The sequence below is a fragment of the Choloepus didactylus genome, chromosome 13, assembly GCF_015220235.1.
Source record: "Choloepus didactylus isolate mChoDid1 chromosome 13, mChoDid1.pri, whole genome shotgun sequence".
In the NCBI taxonomy this organism is placed as follows: Eukaryota; Metazoa; Chordata; class Mammalia; order Pilosa; family Megalonychidae; genus Choloepus; species Choloepus didactylus.
Genome location: NC_051319.1, coordinates 28,276,615 through 28,289,337, shown reverse-complemented (window position 1 = coordinate 28,289,337; position 12,723 = coordinate 28,276,615). Strand labels below are relative to the sequence as shown.

Sequence of the window (12,723 nt, the reverse complement as noted above, 5' to 3'; positions counted from 1 at the left end):
GGGTTGTTAATTTTCTTGGGGTATGGTAGGAACATGTTGGAAGCAATGTAGTTATTTTAGATTATTTGTTTTTCTTACTCCTCTGTTTGGACATGGTTTATTAATTTTCTTGGGGTATGGTAGGAACATATTGGAGGCAAAGTAGTTATTTTAGGTTATTTGTTTTCCTTAATCCATTGCTTTGTTTGAAATGTTATGGGGTTTTTTTGGTTGTTGTTTGCCTGTTTGTTTTTAATTTTTTGATAAACAAAGTTAAAAAATTGAAAAAAAATCAGTAGAAAAATGGGAGTAAAAACTAAATGACAAATAGGGTGGGATGGGGGGATGGTTTGGGTATTCTCTTTTCACTTTTATTTTTTATTATTATTCTGATTCTTTCTGATGTAAGGAAAATGTTCAGAAATAGATTGTGGTGATGAACGCATAACTATATGATCATACTGTGAACAGTTGATTGTATACCATGGATGACTGTATGGTTTGTGAATATATTTCAATAAAACTGAATAAAAAAAAAAAAATGAAAGAGGACATTTACCTCACACCCTACACAAAAATTAACTCAAAATGGATCAAAGACCTCAGTATAAAAGACAGTACCATAAAACTCCTAGAAGATAATGTAGGAAAACATCTTCAAGACCTTGTATTAGGCGGCCACTTCCTAGACTTTACACCCAAAGCACAAGCAACAAAAGAGAAAATAGATAAATGGGAACTCCTCAAGCTTAGAAGTTTCTGCACCTCAAAGGAATTTCTCAAAAAGGTAAAAAGGCAGCCAACTCAATGGGAAAAAATTTTTGGAAACCATGTATCTAACAGAAGACTGATATCTTGCATATATAAAGAAATCCTACAACTCAATGACAATAGTACAGACAGCCCAATTATAAAATGGGCAAAGGATATGAAAAGACAGTTTTCTGAAGAGGAAATACAAATGGCCAAGAAACACATGAAAAAATGTTCAGCTTCACTAGCTATTAGAGAGATGCAAATTAAGACCACAATGAGATACCATCTAACACCGGTTAGAATGGCTGCCATTAAACAAACAGGAGACTACAAATGCTGGAGGGGATGTGGAGAAATTGGAACTCTTATTCATTGTTGGTGGGACTGTATAATGGTTCAGCCACTCTGGAAGTCTGTCTGGCAGTTCCTTAGAAAACTAGATATAGAGTTACCATTCGATCCAGCGATTGCACTTCTCGGTATATACCCGGAAGGTTGGAAAGCAGTGACACGAACAGATATCTGCAAGCCAATGTTCATAGCAGCATTATTCACAATTGCCAAGAGATGGAAACAACCCAAATGTCCTTCAACAGATGAGTGGATAAATAAAATGTGGTATATACACACGATGGACTACTACACGGCATTAAGAAGGAACGATCTCGTGAAACATATGACAACATGGATGAACCTTGAAGACATAATGCTGAGCAAAATAAGCCAGGCACAAAAAGAGAAATATTACATGCTACCACTAATGTGAACATTGAAAAATGTAAAACACATGGTTTATAATGTAGAACATAGGGGAACTAGTGATAGAGAGCAATTAAGGAAGGCGAAATGATAACCCAATAAGAACAGATAAGCTATCGTAGGTAAATTTAATGTTCTGGGGAAGCCAAGGAATGAATATGGTCTGTTAATTTCTGATGGGTATGGTGGGAACAAGTTCTCAGAAATGTTGCTTTATTAGGTTATTTTCTTGGGGTAGAGTAGGAACATGTTGGAATTTAAGTAGTTATCTTAGGTTAGTTGTCTTTTCCTTACTCCCTTGTTACAGTTTGTTTGAAATGTTTTTTTTTTATTGTATGTTTTTTTTTTAATTTTTTTTTGATATAGTTGATTTAAAAAAAAAGAGTTAGTTAAAAAAAAATAATGAAAAAAATATGCAGAGCTCCCTTGAGGAGCTGGAGAAAAAAAAAAGAAAGAAAAAGAAGAAGAACCTGAAGAACCCATGAATCTTGAAGATGATTGTATAAAAATGTAGCTTATGAGGGGTGACAATGTGATACAGCTTATGAGGGAAAGCTTTGTGGACCACAGTCCCCCTTGTCCAGTGTATGGATGGATGAACAGAAAATTGGAGGCAAAAAAAAAAAAAAAAAAGCACCCAGTATTTTTTTACTTTAATTGTTCTTTTTCACTTTAATTTTTATTCTCATTATTTTTGTGTGTGTGGTAATGAAAATGTTCAAAAATTAATTTTGGAGATGAACACACAACTATATAATGGTACTGTGAACAACTGAATGTACGCTTTGTATGACTGCATGATATGTGAATATATCTCAATAAAAATGAATTTAAAAAAAAGAAGAAGAACCTGGGAGTCAAAGGCTTAGATTCAGGTCATATCTCCTTTACTGCTTGGCTATGTCATCCTGCGCAATTTACTTACTGGCTTTGAACTCTATTTCTTTATCCATATAATATTTAATACATAGGAATATTGTAAAGTCCAAATGAACCAATGTATGGAAAATGCCTCATAAATGTAAAACACAACACAAATCTGAGGCATTCTAATCCATTGTTTCTATGTCTAATTCTCTGGAACAAACATCCCAGTTTCTCTGATTTTAGTGTCAACTACTTTAGTCACAATGAAAAAAGATTCAAAATAAAAAGATTATAAAGTTGCCAATATGTTATAGTGATTCCTTCAAAATGGAGGGAATATAGTAACTTTTACTTTGCTTTTTAATACTATCATGTACTTTTCAAATTTCATGGAATAAATGTGTTATTTTGACAATAAAAGAGAAAATAGAGTGAAAAATATATTTTACATACATAAAATTTTAATAATATAATTAAAGTTTACAGCTGTATTCCTTGAATGATGGTATTGTGAATGATTTTTATTTTTTGTTTTACATGTATACTTTTAAATTTTTCTATAGTGACCATAAATTTATCTCTTTAAAAATACTCTTTTTTGAGACCACAATGAGATACCACAACCAGAATGGCAAAAATGAAAGATAGGAAATGCCAAGTCTTAGTGAATATGTGGAAAAAGTGGAACTGTCATATACTAGTGGTGAGAGGATAAATTGGTTCAACTATTTTGGAAAACTATTAGGCAGTATCTTTTAAAACTGAATATATGCATACTCTAAGACTCAGCAATCCCACTGCTAGGTATACACTCAGCAGAAATGTGGACAGGCATACGTTCATAAAAAACATGTATAAGAATGTTCATGGGAGCACTATATGCAATAGCTAAAAACTGGACACAATCCAAATGACATTTGGAAGTAGCATGAATAAATAAATTGTGATAGTTACATATTTAGAATCCTATATAGAGATGAGAGTGACAGATCTACAACAGGCAAAAATATGGATAAGCAAAATACGGAATAAAAGAAGCAAACACAAGTGTACATACTGCTCAATTCTATTTACATAAAGAAAAAAAAAACAGGAAAGCTAATCTTACTTTCTTATAAAAGAAGACAACAGGCACCCTTGATGGACAAAGTGGGTTAGAAATTGCAGGAACTGCAAAGGGGCTTTCGGGGGTTCTTGAAAACTCTGTTTCTGGATCTGGGTGCTGGTTATGTGGGTCCTAAAACCGATGAATTTTAAGTTTTTAAAATTTCATCTCACTGCACACTTACAATATATACATTTTTATATTGTATGATATATTTCAATAACAGCTTTTAAAAATCTATACATACTTTTAAATTTTTCTTCAAAATATAAGTTCTTAGCAGTGAGCCAAAGGGGGGGGGGGGAGCTGTCACTTCCCCCAATCTTCTCCATTCTCATTCTACAGCCACTACCATCACTAAAGGAATCAGTTTTAACAGATGTATGTATGTATTCACACAGTCAGAGGTGAATAATTTAATTCCCTGGAGTGCTCTAAGCCTGTCCTTGAGGTTGAAATCAGTAAAGATATGTGTCTTGTTTCTTTTGCCCATCATTGTTTCTGCTGGAAAAAAATAATTCATTGAGATGCCTAATGTAGGTAATTCAGAAGGGAAATATTTCATTAAGCTATAATCATATTGCTCTGTTCTACTTTGTTACTAGATATAAAATAGAATGAGAGCATAGAATGACTGGGAGGGAACGGGTGATCATAGTGGAGGTAATCAACATTTGTAAATTTGTTAAAAAAACAGCATAAGACCCAGCAACAAAGATTACATTTAACTCTTCAAAGCACTCCACAGAATTTACAGATTTACCTCTTGATTTTATAAACCTTGTATAACTTTTTTTACATGATTTTTCTATCTTATCTTCCTCACCAACCTTACACCCACTGCCCTACACCTCCAGCAATACTTAACTACTAGCAGATCCCCACGTACAATACGCTATTTCACATTTCTACACTTTTGCTCTTTTCTCTGCCTGAAATGTCATCCCTCATCCCTCCTATTCCCCACAAGAGGTATAAATGTTTATCCTCTAGAATTCTTTCCTTTCTTCCTACAGTGTATTGAAGTGATGTTTGTACTCCTCTCCCACAGAGCTTAGGTTTCTCAAGAGCAAAGGCTTTGCCTGATTCATTTCTGCAACATTTAGTACAGAACTCACCATGGTCTTTGTAGACTATAGTTTTAAGGAAATTAAACCAACACACAAGCAGAGTTTTTAAATACTTGTGAGTGTTTTTTAAAATTGAAAACAGGGTCCTAGTTGTAAAGATTATACTTACCATCAGTAATGGCTTCTCCTTTCAGACTCCTGATTCCTCTGGGCATTGCGTTTCCATCAAGGTAGAATTCAATTATGCCATCATCCAGGATAATTAGAAAATGAAGCCAAACATTTTCTTCTAAATATTTCATGACTGTTGTCTTGGCAATATATGTAACATTGGAACCCAAGGTTTTGTAATGAAGGGAAAGAGTCAAATGGGATTCATTTGTTTGAATTTTTACCCCATAGTACATGCTTCCATTGCCATCATCCTTTGCTATAACAAATCCATTCGTGTTGACATTAGGCATTACCCAAGCTGAAAATGTAAAGCTGGTAATTGTGTTGTTTCTGGAGGTACAGTATTTGGGGCTAATACTCCCAAATGCACCCTCTAAACCACTGAAGTACAAAGCATCTGTTCCACTATGGTGATGCCGCATGTGTGGTTGTAAAACCACAGTGCTGGGGAAAACTGCAACCAGTAAAAAATCTATTATTGGAGGCAACCCAGCAATGGATTCACTGGACAGTATTTCCCAGCCAACTCGTACATCACCAAAGACACCCTGTTGCCTCAAAACAGTGAAGATGGTAATATAAGACATATCATCTTCTGAGAGAACATCTTCTGCCACTTCTCTCTCTAAACACTCTGGATCCAAGAAGAAAACTCCAGAAGGATCATCATTGAATGGAATCATTACTGTTACCTGGAGATTGGTTTCTGCTAGCTGAACCCCAGGACCCAGGGACCCACCTGTGATTAAATAAAAAATTATTATTATAAAGAGTGAGAAACCAGAATTTTAATTACTTTCTAGTATAAGACAAAGAAAAAGGAATTTGTTTAGAAGACAAACTTCTGTTTAAAATATTTAATTCATTGATCACTCAACAATAGTGTCACTATCTGGTTTTCACCATATTTTCAGAGGCATAATAAAAAATAATATTGGTTCAGTGTAACCTCATTAATAGCCAGTCAAGCCTGAAAAGAGGATATGAACTAGGAAGATTTAATTCTTTTGCTTAAAAGCAAAAGCAATGGGAAAATTGATTGCTTAAACTAAGCTTTAAGGTACCATGAATCTGTACTTCTTATTTTCCATTAATGTTTAACTGGAGACACTGTAGCGGGTGGGGGAAAAGTCCATCTACAGGTCTGAGAATGGATGCGAAAGCCTCCATGAAAATGAACCAAGCTAAGACCACAAATTTGAACATTCAAAAATAACGTTTTATCAAGAAGGATATTTTGACATTTTAAATCAGGCAATTAAGATACACTTACTTCTTCATCAATTGCATGTGGCACACAGCTCTAATTACTTAAGTATAAAATACAAAAGTTTGGTGGTAAAATTAAAAAGAAGCAAAAGTACAGTACCTGAAATGTTTACAAGTTTTAGAATATAAAATTCATTGAATTCAGGAATTTTATCTGGAAAAGCATGGAGAATTAGAGGTTTGGCTCCTTCTCCATCCATGAAGTTAACCATTCCTGAAGTTTCATAGAACTCGTGTCCAGGTTCCAAAGCAGAATCATTCTGAAACAGCTGCCAAGCCACAGAAACATTGCCAAAGTGTCCCCGGTGCCTCAAAATCCTACATAATAAATTAAATTATTTTTATGAAAAATGTGTAAGTGGTGACTCGAACTCCAATGACAGCTTTCTATGCTGTATCAGAAGTATACTTTTTCTATGTATCATCCTTAATATAAACCAAACCAGCCAGTCCTACAATGCAATCATGAAGTATCTCATGGAAAGGAAATAATAATAAAAAGAAGCAGTCTTAAAAGTCATTGTCTTCCTGTGTTTTAAAATTTCAACTTCCATGTGAGACCACGGGAAGAGATGTTTATTTGGTTCAGGATCTATATTTTTCTAAACAATTTTAACTTGTACAGTCAGTTTGTTCAAATACCATAATTACATGGAACTTTGAATAGGAAGTGAGATCTGGTAGGTTTGTACAGGTTAGTGTGAAATAGCGACACATCCCACAGTAATTCGGGCAGAGAATAAAAATATATATGCAGGGCCACCCTGAGGAGCTGGGGGAAAATGCAGAAGTTTTGGACTTCCTCACCTGGGTTGATGCTTATGTTCTCACAAACATTGAGGACTGATGGTTTGGTATGCTGAGGCCTCTATCTTGGGGCTTGCCCTTATGAAGCTCGTCACAGCAACGGAGAGGCTAAACCTGCATATAATTGTGCCTAAGAGTCTCCCCCTGAGTACCTCTTTGTTGCTCAAATGTGGCCCTCTCTCTCTAGCTAAGCCAACTCAGTAGGTGAACATGCTGCCCTCCCCCTCTACGTGGAACCTGACTCCCAGGGGTGTCAATCTCCCTGGCAAAGCAGGATATGACTCCCAGGGATGAACCTGGACCTGGCATCATGGGATTGACAACATCTTCTTGACCAAAAGGGCAAGCAAAATGAAACAAAATAAAATTTCAGTGGCTGAGAGGTTACAAATGGAGTCAAGAGGTCACTCCAGTGGATTTCTTATGCACTATATAGATATCCTTTTTTAGGTTTTAGTGTATTGGAATAGCTAAAAGTAAACATCTGCCACTATCAAACTCCAACCCAGTAGCCTTGACTCTTGAAGATGATTGTATAACTATGTAGCTTATAAGGGGTGACAGTGTGATTGTGAAAACCTTGTGGATCACACTCCTTTTATCCAGTGTATGGGTGGAAGAGTAGAAAAATGGGGACAAAAACTAAATGAAAAATAAGGTGGGATGGGGGGAATGATTTGGGTGTTCTTTTTTAATTTTATTTTTTATTCTTATTTTTATTCTTTCTGGTATAAGGAAAGTGTTCAAAAATAGATTGGGGTGATGAATGCACAACTATATGACGATACTGTGAACAGCTAATTGTACACCACAGATGATTGTATGATATGTGAATATATCTCAATAAAACTGAATTTTAAAAAAAAAAGTTATTATCTTCAAAATCTAAACTGAAAGAAAAATTCTAAGTCCAATCCAAAAATATTTAGATGAGAATTAACAAAAGTTCTTCAAAAACAAAATCCAGGGTAAGAGTAGACATATATCATTTGAAAGAAGGGATCCTGAAGACCTTGGATAATTCAAGTCTCTCACTGCTGACAAAGGATGGAAATTTGGGGTAAGGAAAATACAGAGAATAATTTCTGCTTATCAACTAATGTATATTTTTACAAGTGGCAACAGAATATACAAAGTTTATAATTCATTCAGACTGCCAACTTTGAAATTATTCCATTCTTGACCAATTTTTTTTAATTTTTTTTTAATTTTTAAAGATACAAAATATTTCAATTTTTGCATAATTAAAGGGTTTATTTTATCCAAATCTAAATTTTCCTTATCCAAATAGGCTTACCAAAATGAGTTAGTCTTTCCTTCATCTACTGCTTTGTCTATGGGTTCCAGAGAAAAAATACCATTTGTGTCATCATTAGCCTCAATTATCACTGTAGCTATTCCATATTGATATATTACTGTATCACCTAAATTAAAAAAAGGAAAAGTCAAAAAAAAAAAGGCAGAAAGTAATCAAGAGAAGAGTGGCTAATACTGTTAGATTTATATTTTTAAATTAAGGAACTGTTTATAATTAAGTTCGCTTTTTCAGCAAAGATTTCACCGATGGTCATATAATAAATGCAAAATACTGCTCAATTTCTCCAAATATATTATATATACATACACATATCAAACTTATAAATATATGTGAAATAGTTCCCATTCTTAACTTTTGAGAAAATTTTTAATTATAAAGATACTATTTCATTGAAAAACATGCATGACACTTTTCTTCACAATAGGAAGATCACTTCAATAGCTTAACCAGATATCAAAACAGCATTTTCTATTTCCAAATTTTTAGGTAGTCTTTTGTTTTATAAAACTAGTGAAAGGATTGTCCCATAATATAAAAGTACTCTTGTACATACTGATTGAAATCATTGGCTCAAGCTTTTCCCTTTAGATCTCCATCTTCAGCCACTAGAATTTTATCTGGTCATACAGAGACTCTCTAGAAATTCTCTACGGTGTTGAACTTGATTCCACCCTACTCCAATAATTTCCACAGCTTGGTTAGCACCATTATTGCTTATACATCAGCCTCTGCTCATCTGAGCTTCCCTGGGGTCCACAGAGCTTTGCCTTTGCTCCAGCTGTCCCCTATGTGAGCAGAAGTCCTTCCCATCCTTACTCACCTGGCTAACTCTCACACTCCTCAGGACCCAGGCTCAGGAAACAACTCTCCCAGGGATTCCTCCCAGAATCCCCAGGTCAAGCTAAGTTCTCTCCACTGTGCTCCCATAGTACTTTCTACTCTGTGAATCTATCATAACTATTATCACATTGTATTAGCCTGCACACACATACACACTCATACAAGTGTGCACACACACACACACACACACCATTTTACTTTAAGCTCCATGGACAAATTCTTCTTATTCAAAATTGTTAAAAATTCATTATGTTTCTCTGCAGTGCCAACTGACCATTTTCAACAAGAGCTGTAAAGATGGCCACATCCTTTGATCCAACAATTCAATCTCAGGGTATATTCTCTGAACAACAATTACTGGGCTTAAACACCCACTGCCGGCACTAGGACATGTTAGAGATGCTGTGCCTCCTACCCTCTCATCATAGGCCCCACAGACCCTCGATGTTTGGAGAACATAAAGTAGGACAGATAAAGGGTGCAAGAAAGTCATCCAACTCTTGATAGCAAAAGTCATTAGATTCCAAGATGCCACCCTTTCTAGAAAAATGAAGACAAATGCAAGGGCAGTATGTAGACACACATATCACAAGACAGTCAGCCAATTACACCTTGCTCTTTCTTTCCTTTTCTCTCCTCTCTCTCTCCATTTGCCTTTCCCCCTACCCCTCCTTCCCTCTCTCTGTCTGTACTGGTTTGTACATATTCTATCCCCGAGAAAAAGCCATGTTCTTTGATGTAATCTTGTGTGGGCAGATGTATCAGTGTTAATTAGATTGTAATTCCTTGAGTGTTTCCATGGAGATTTGCCCTGCCCAACTGTGGGTGATGACTCTGATTGGATAATTTCCATGGAGGTGTTACCCCACCCATTCAGGGTGGGTCTAAATTAAATCACTGGAGCCATATAAATGAGCTGACAAACAGAAGGAACTCAGTGCAGATGACAGTGACATTTTGAAGAGGAGCTACAGCCAAGAGGGACACTTGAAGAATGCACAGAAGCTGAGAGAGTAGCTGCAGATGAGAGACAGTTTGAAGACAGCTGTTGAAAGCAGACTCTTGCTCCAGAGAAGCTAAGAGAGGACAAACACCCCAAGAGCAACTATGAGTGACATTTTTGAGGAAATGCAGCCTAGAGAGGAATGTCCTGGGTGAAAGCCATTTTGAAACCAGAACTTTGGAGCAGACACCAGCCACGTGCCTTCCCAGCTAAGGGAGATTTTCCAGACACCATTGGCCACCCTCCAGTGAAGGTACCTGATTGTTGATGACTTATCTTGGACACTTTATGGTCTTACGACTGTAACTTTGTAACCAAATAAACCCCCTTTATAAAATCCAATCCATTCTGGTGTTTTGCATTCTGGCACGCATTAGCAAACTAGAACACTGTCTAAAATCAGTCTATTTATTTCCCCAATGATACATTTACAAAAAACTACACCTCTTCTTGCGGGCTCCTTTCCATTCTCTTTACAAAAGGTTCAGGAATTTTTTCTCAACAAAAGTTTATTCTTGGATGTACAACAGGACTCCAAGAAAAACTTCTTGCCTAGCTATTGGGGCAACAGGTGTTATAACAGGGAATACAGATGTTTATACAAGGAATGTTGTCAAGAGCCACCATGGCCTCAGGTACAAGGAAACTTGCTTTTTGCAGATTTCTTAATTTTCCCCAGAGGCCAGGGGACCCTTCACCATGCAGCCTTGGCTTTTAGCTCAAGTTCCTTCTGCTCTTCTTTTTTGTTGCTGCTTGAAAGTCACATCTTCCTCGACCACTTCCTTGATCTATTTCAGAGGCTCTTTCTTGCTACCTTCGCCACCAGACATGGCACCTGTCACGCCTTCTCCAGACCCTGCCACTGGAAGCAGGTCAGGATGTTTTGATCCACTATCTTAAACCTGGTGACATTTTTTTCCTGAAGATAGTTTAACCATAATGATATTTTGGCTCAAAAGATGATTAGGACTAAAACACTTATACCAAAATTACATCAAGTTAATAACTTTCATCAAGAACTTATTTCTAGCCAACAACTTACTTTGCAGAAATAGAAAACCAATAACCAAATTTATTTGGAAGGGCAAGTTGCCCGGAATAGCCAAAAATATCTTGAGAAAGAAGAATGAAGTGGGAGGTCTCACACTACCTGACTTGAAGCATATTACAAAGCTACAGTGCTCAAAACAGCATGGTACTGGCATAAGGACAGAGATACTGACCAATGGAATCTAATTGAGTGTTCAGAAATAGACTCTCACATCTATGGACAATTGATCTTTGATAAGGCAGTCAAGCCAATTCAACTGGGACAGAGCAACCTCTTCAATAAATGGTGTTTGGAGAACTGGATACCCATTTCCAAAAGAATGAAAGAGGCCTTCTACCTCACACCCTATACAAAAATTAACTTTAATTGGATCAAAGACAAAAGCATAAGCGCTAAGACCATAAGATTCTTAGAAGAAAACGTAGGGCACTATTTTAAAGATCTTGTGATAGGAGGTGGTTTCCTAGACCTTACACTCAAAGCGCGAGCAACCAAAGAATAGACAAATGGGATCTCCTCAAAATCAAACACTACCGCACATCAAAGGACTTTGTTAGAAAATTAAAAAGGCAGCCTAGACAATGGGAGACAATATTTGGAAACCACATATCAGATAAGGTTTAATATCCCGAATATATAAAGTAATCCTACAACTCAACAACAGAAGACCAACAACTCAATTAAAAAATGGGCAAAAGACACGGACACTTTTCTGAAGAGGAAATACAAACGGCTCAAAAACATGAAAAAATGCTCAACTTCACTGGCTATTAGGGAAACGCAAATCAAAACCACAATGAGATACCATCTCACACCTATCAGAATAGCCATTATCCAAAAATCAGAAAACTACAAGTGCTGGAGAGGATGTGGAGAAAGAGGCACACTTACTCATTGCTGGTAGGAATGCAGAATGGTGCAACCATTCTGGAAGACTGTGTGGAGGTTCCTCAGGAAGCTAAGTATAGATTTGCCATATGACCCAGCTATTCCATTGCTAGGTTTATACTCAAAGGAAATGAAAGCAAAGACACAAACAGACATTTGTAAACCAGTGTTTATTGCAGCATTATTCACAATTGCCAAGAGATGGAAGCAACCCAAATGTCCATCAACAGATGAGTGGATAAACAAACTGTGGTATATACACATGATGGAATATTATGCAGCTGTAAGACAGAACAAAGACACGAAACATATAATAACCTGGATGAACCCTGAGGACATTATGTTGAGTGAAGTTAGCCAGAAACAAAAGGACAAATACTGTATGGTCTCACTAATATGAAATAACACTAATAAGCAAACTTTGAGAGTTAAAAGCTGATAATGCAGGCTACCAAGAGATAGAAAGAGGGTAGAGACCATGCATTTGATGCTGAAGGACTAAAGAAATGTTCAGCAGGAATAACTGTATAGATCCAGAAATGGATAGCATAATACCATGTGATGGTAGCACAATATTGTAAGTACATGGAACAAAGATGTCTGTGAGTAAAGCTCAAAAAAAAAAGGTGGGATAGGGGAATGTATTCACTGGAGGTAAAGATAGATGATGAAGACTGGGACTGTACAACTTGGCAAAACCTGGCGTGGCCAATGACTGTTACTAAATGTACAAATATAAAAATGTTCTCACATGTGGGAGAACAAATGAATGTCAACCATCCAGAGTGTTGGAAAAAAGGGATAGTATTTGGGAAAGAACATAATCAAAGCAAACTT

The 12,723-nt window shown here is 36.3% G+C and overlaps 1 protein-coding gene across 1 annotated transcript in view; it reads right to left on the bottom strand.

Moving 5' to 3' along the window:
* The window catches only part of ADGRV1 (adhesion G protein-coupled receptor V1), a 635,274-nt gene that overhangs the window by 553,245 nt on the left and 69,306 nt on the right, over nucleotides 1–12,723 (bottom strand). Inside the window, exons 18-20 of the mRNA XM_037801795.1 lie at nucleotides 8,084–8,210; nucleotides 6,080–6,297; nucleotides 4,706–5,449 (exon numbers count right to left, since the gene is read on the bottom strand). Coding sequence (XP_037657723.1) covers nucleotides 4,706–5,449; nucleotides 6,080–6,297; nucleotides 8,084–8,210 — 1,089 coding nt within the window. The remainder of the gene's footprint in view (nucleotides 1–4,705; nucleotides 5,450–6,079; nucleotides 6,298–8,083; nucleotides 8,211–12,723) is intronic.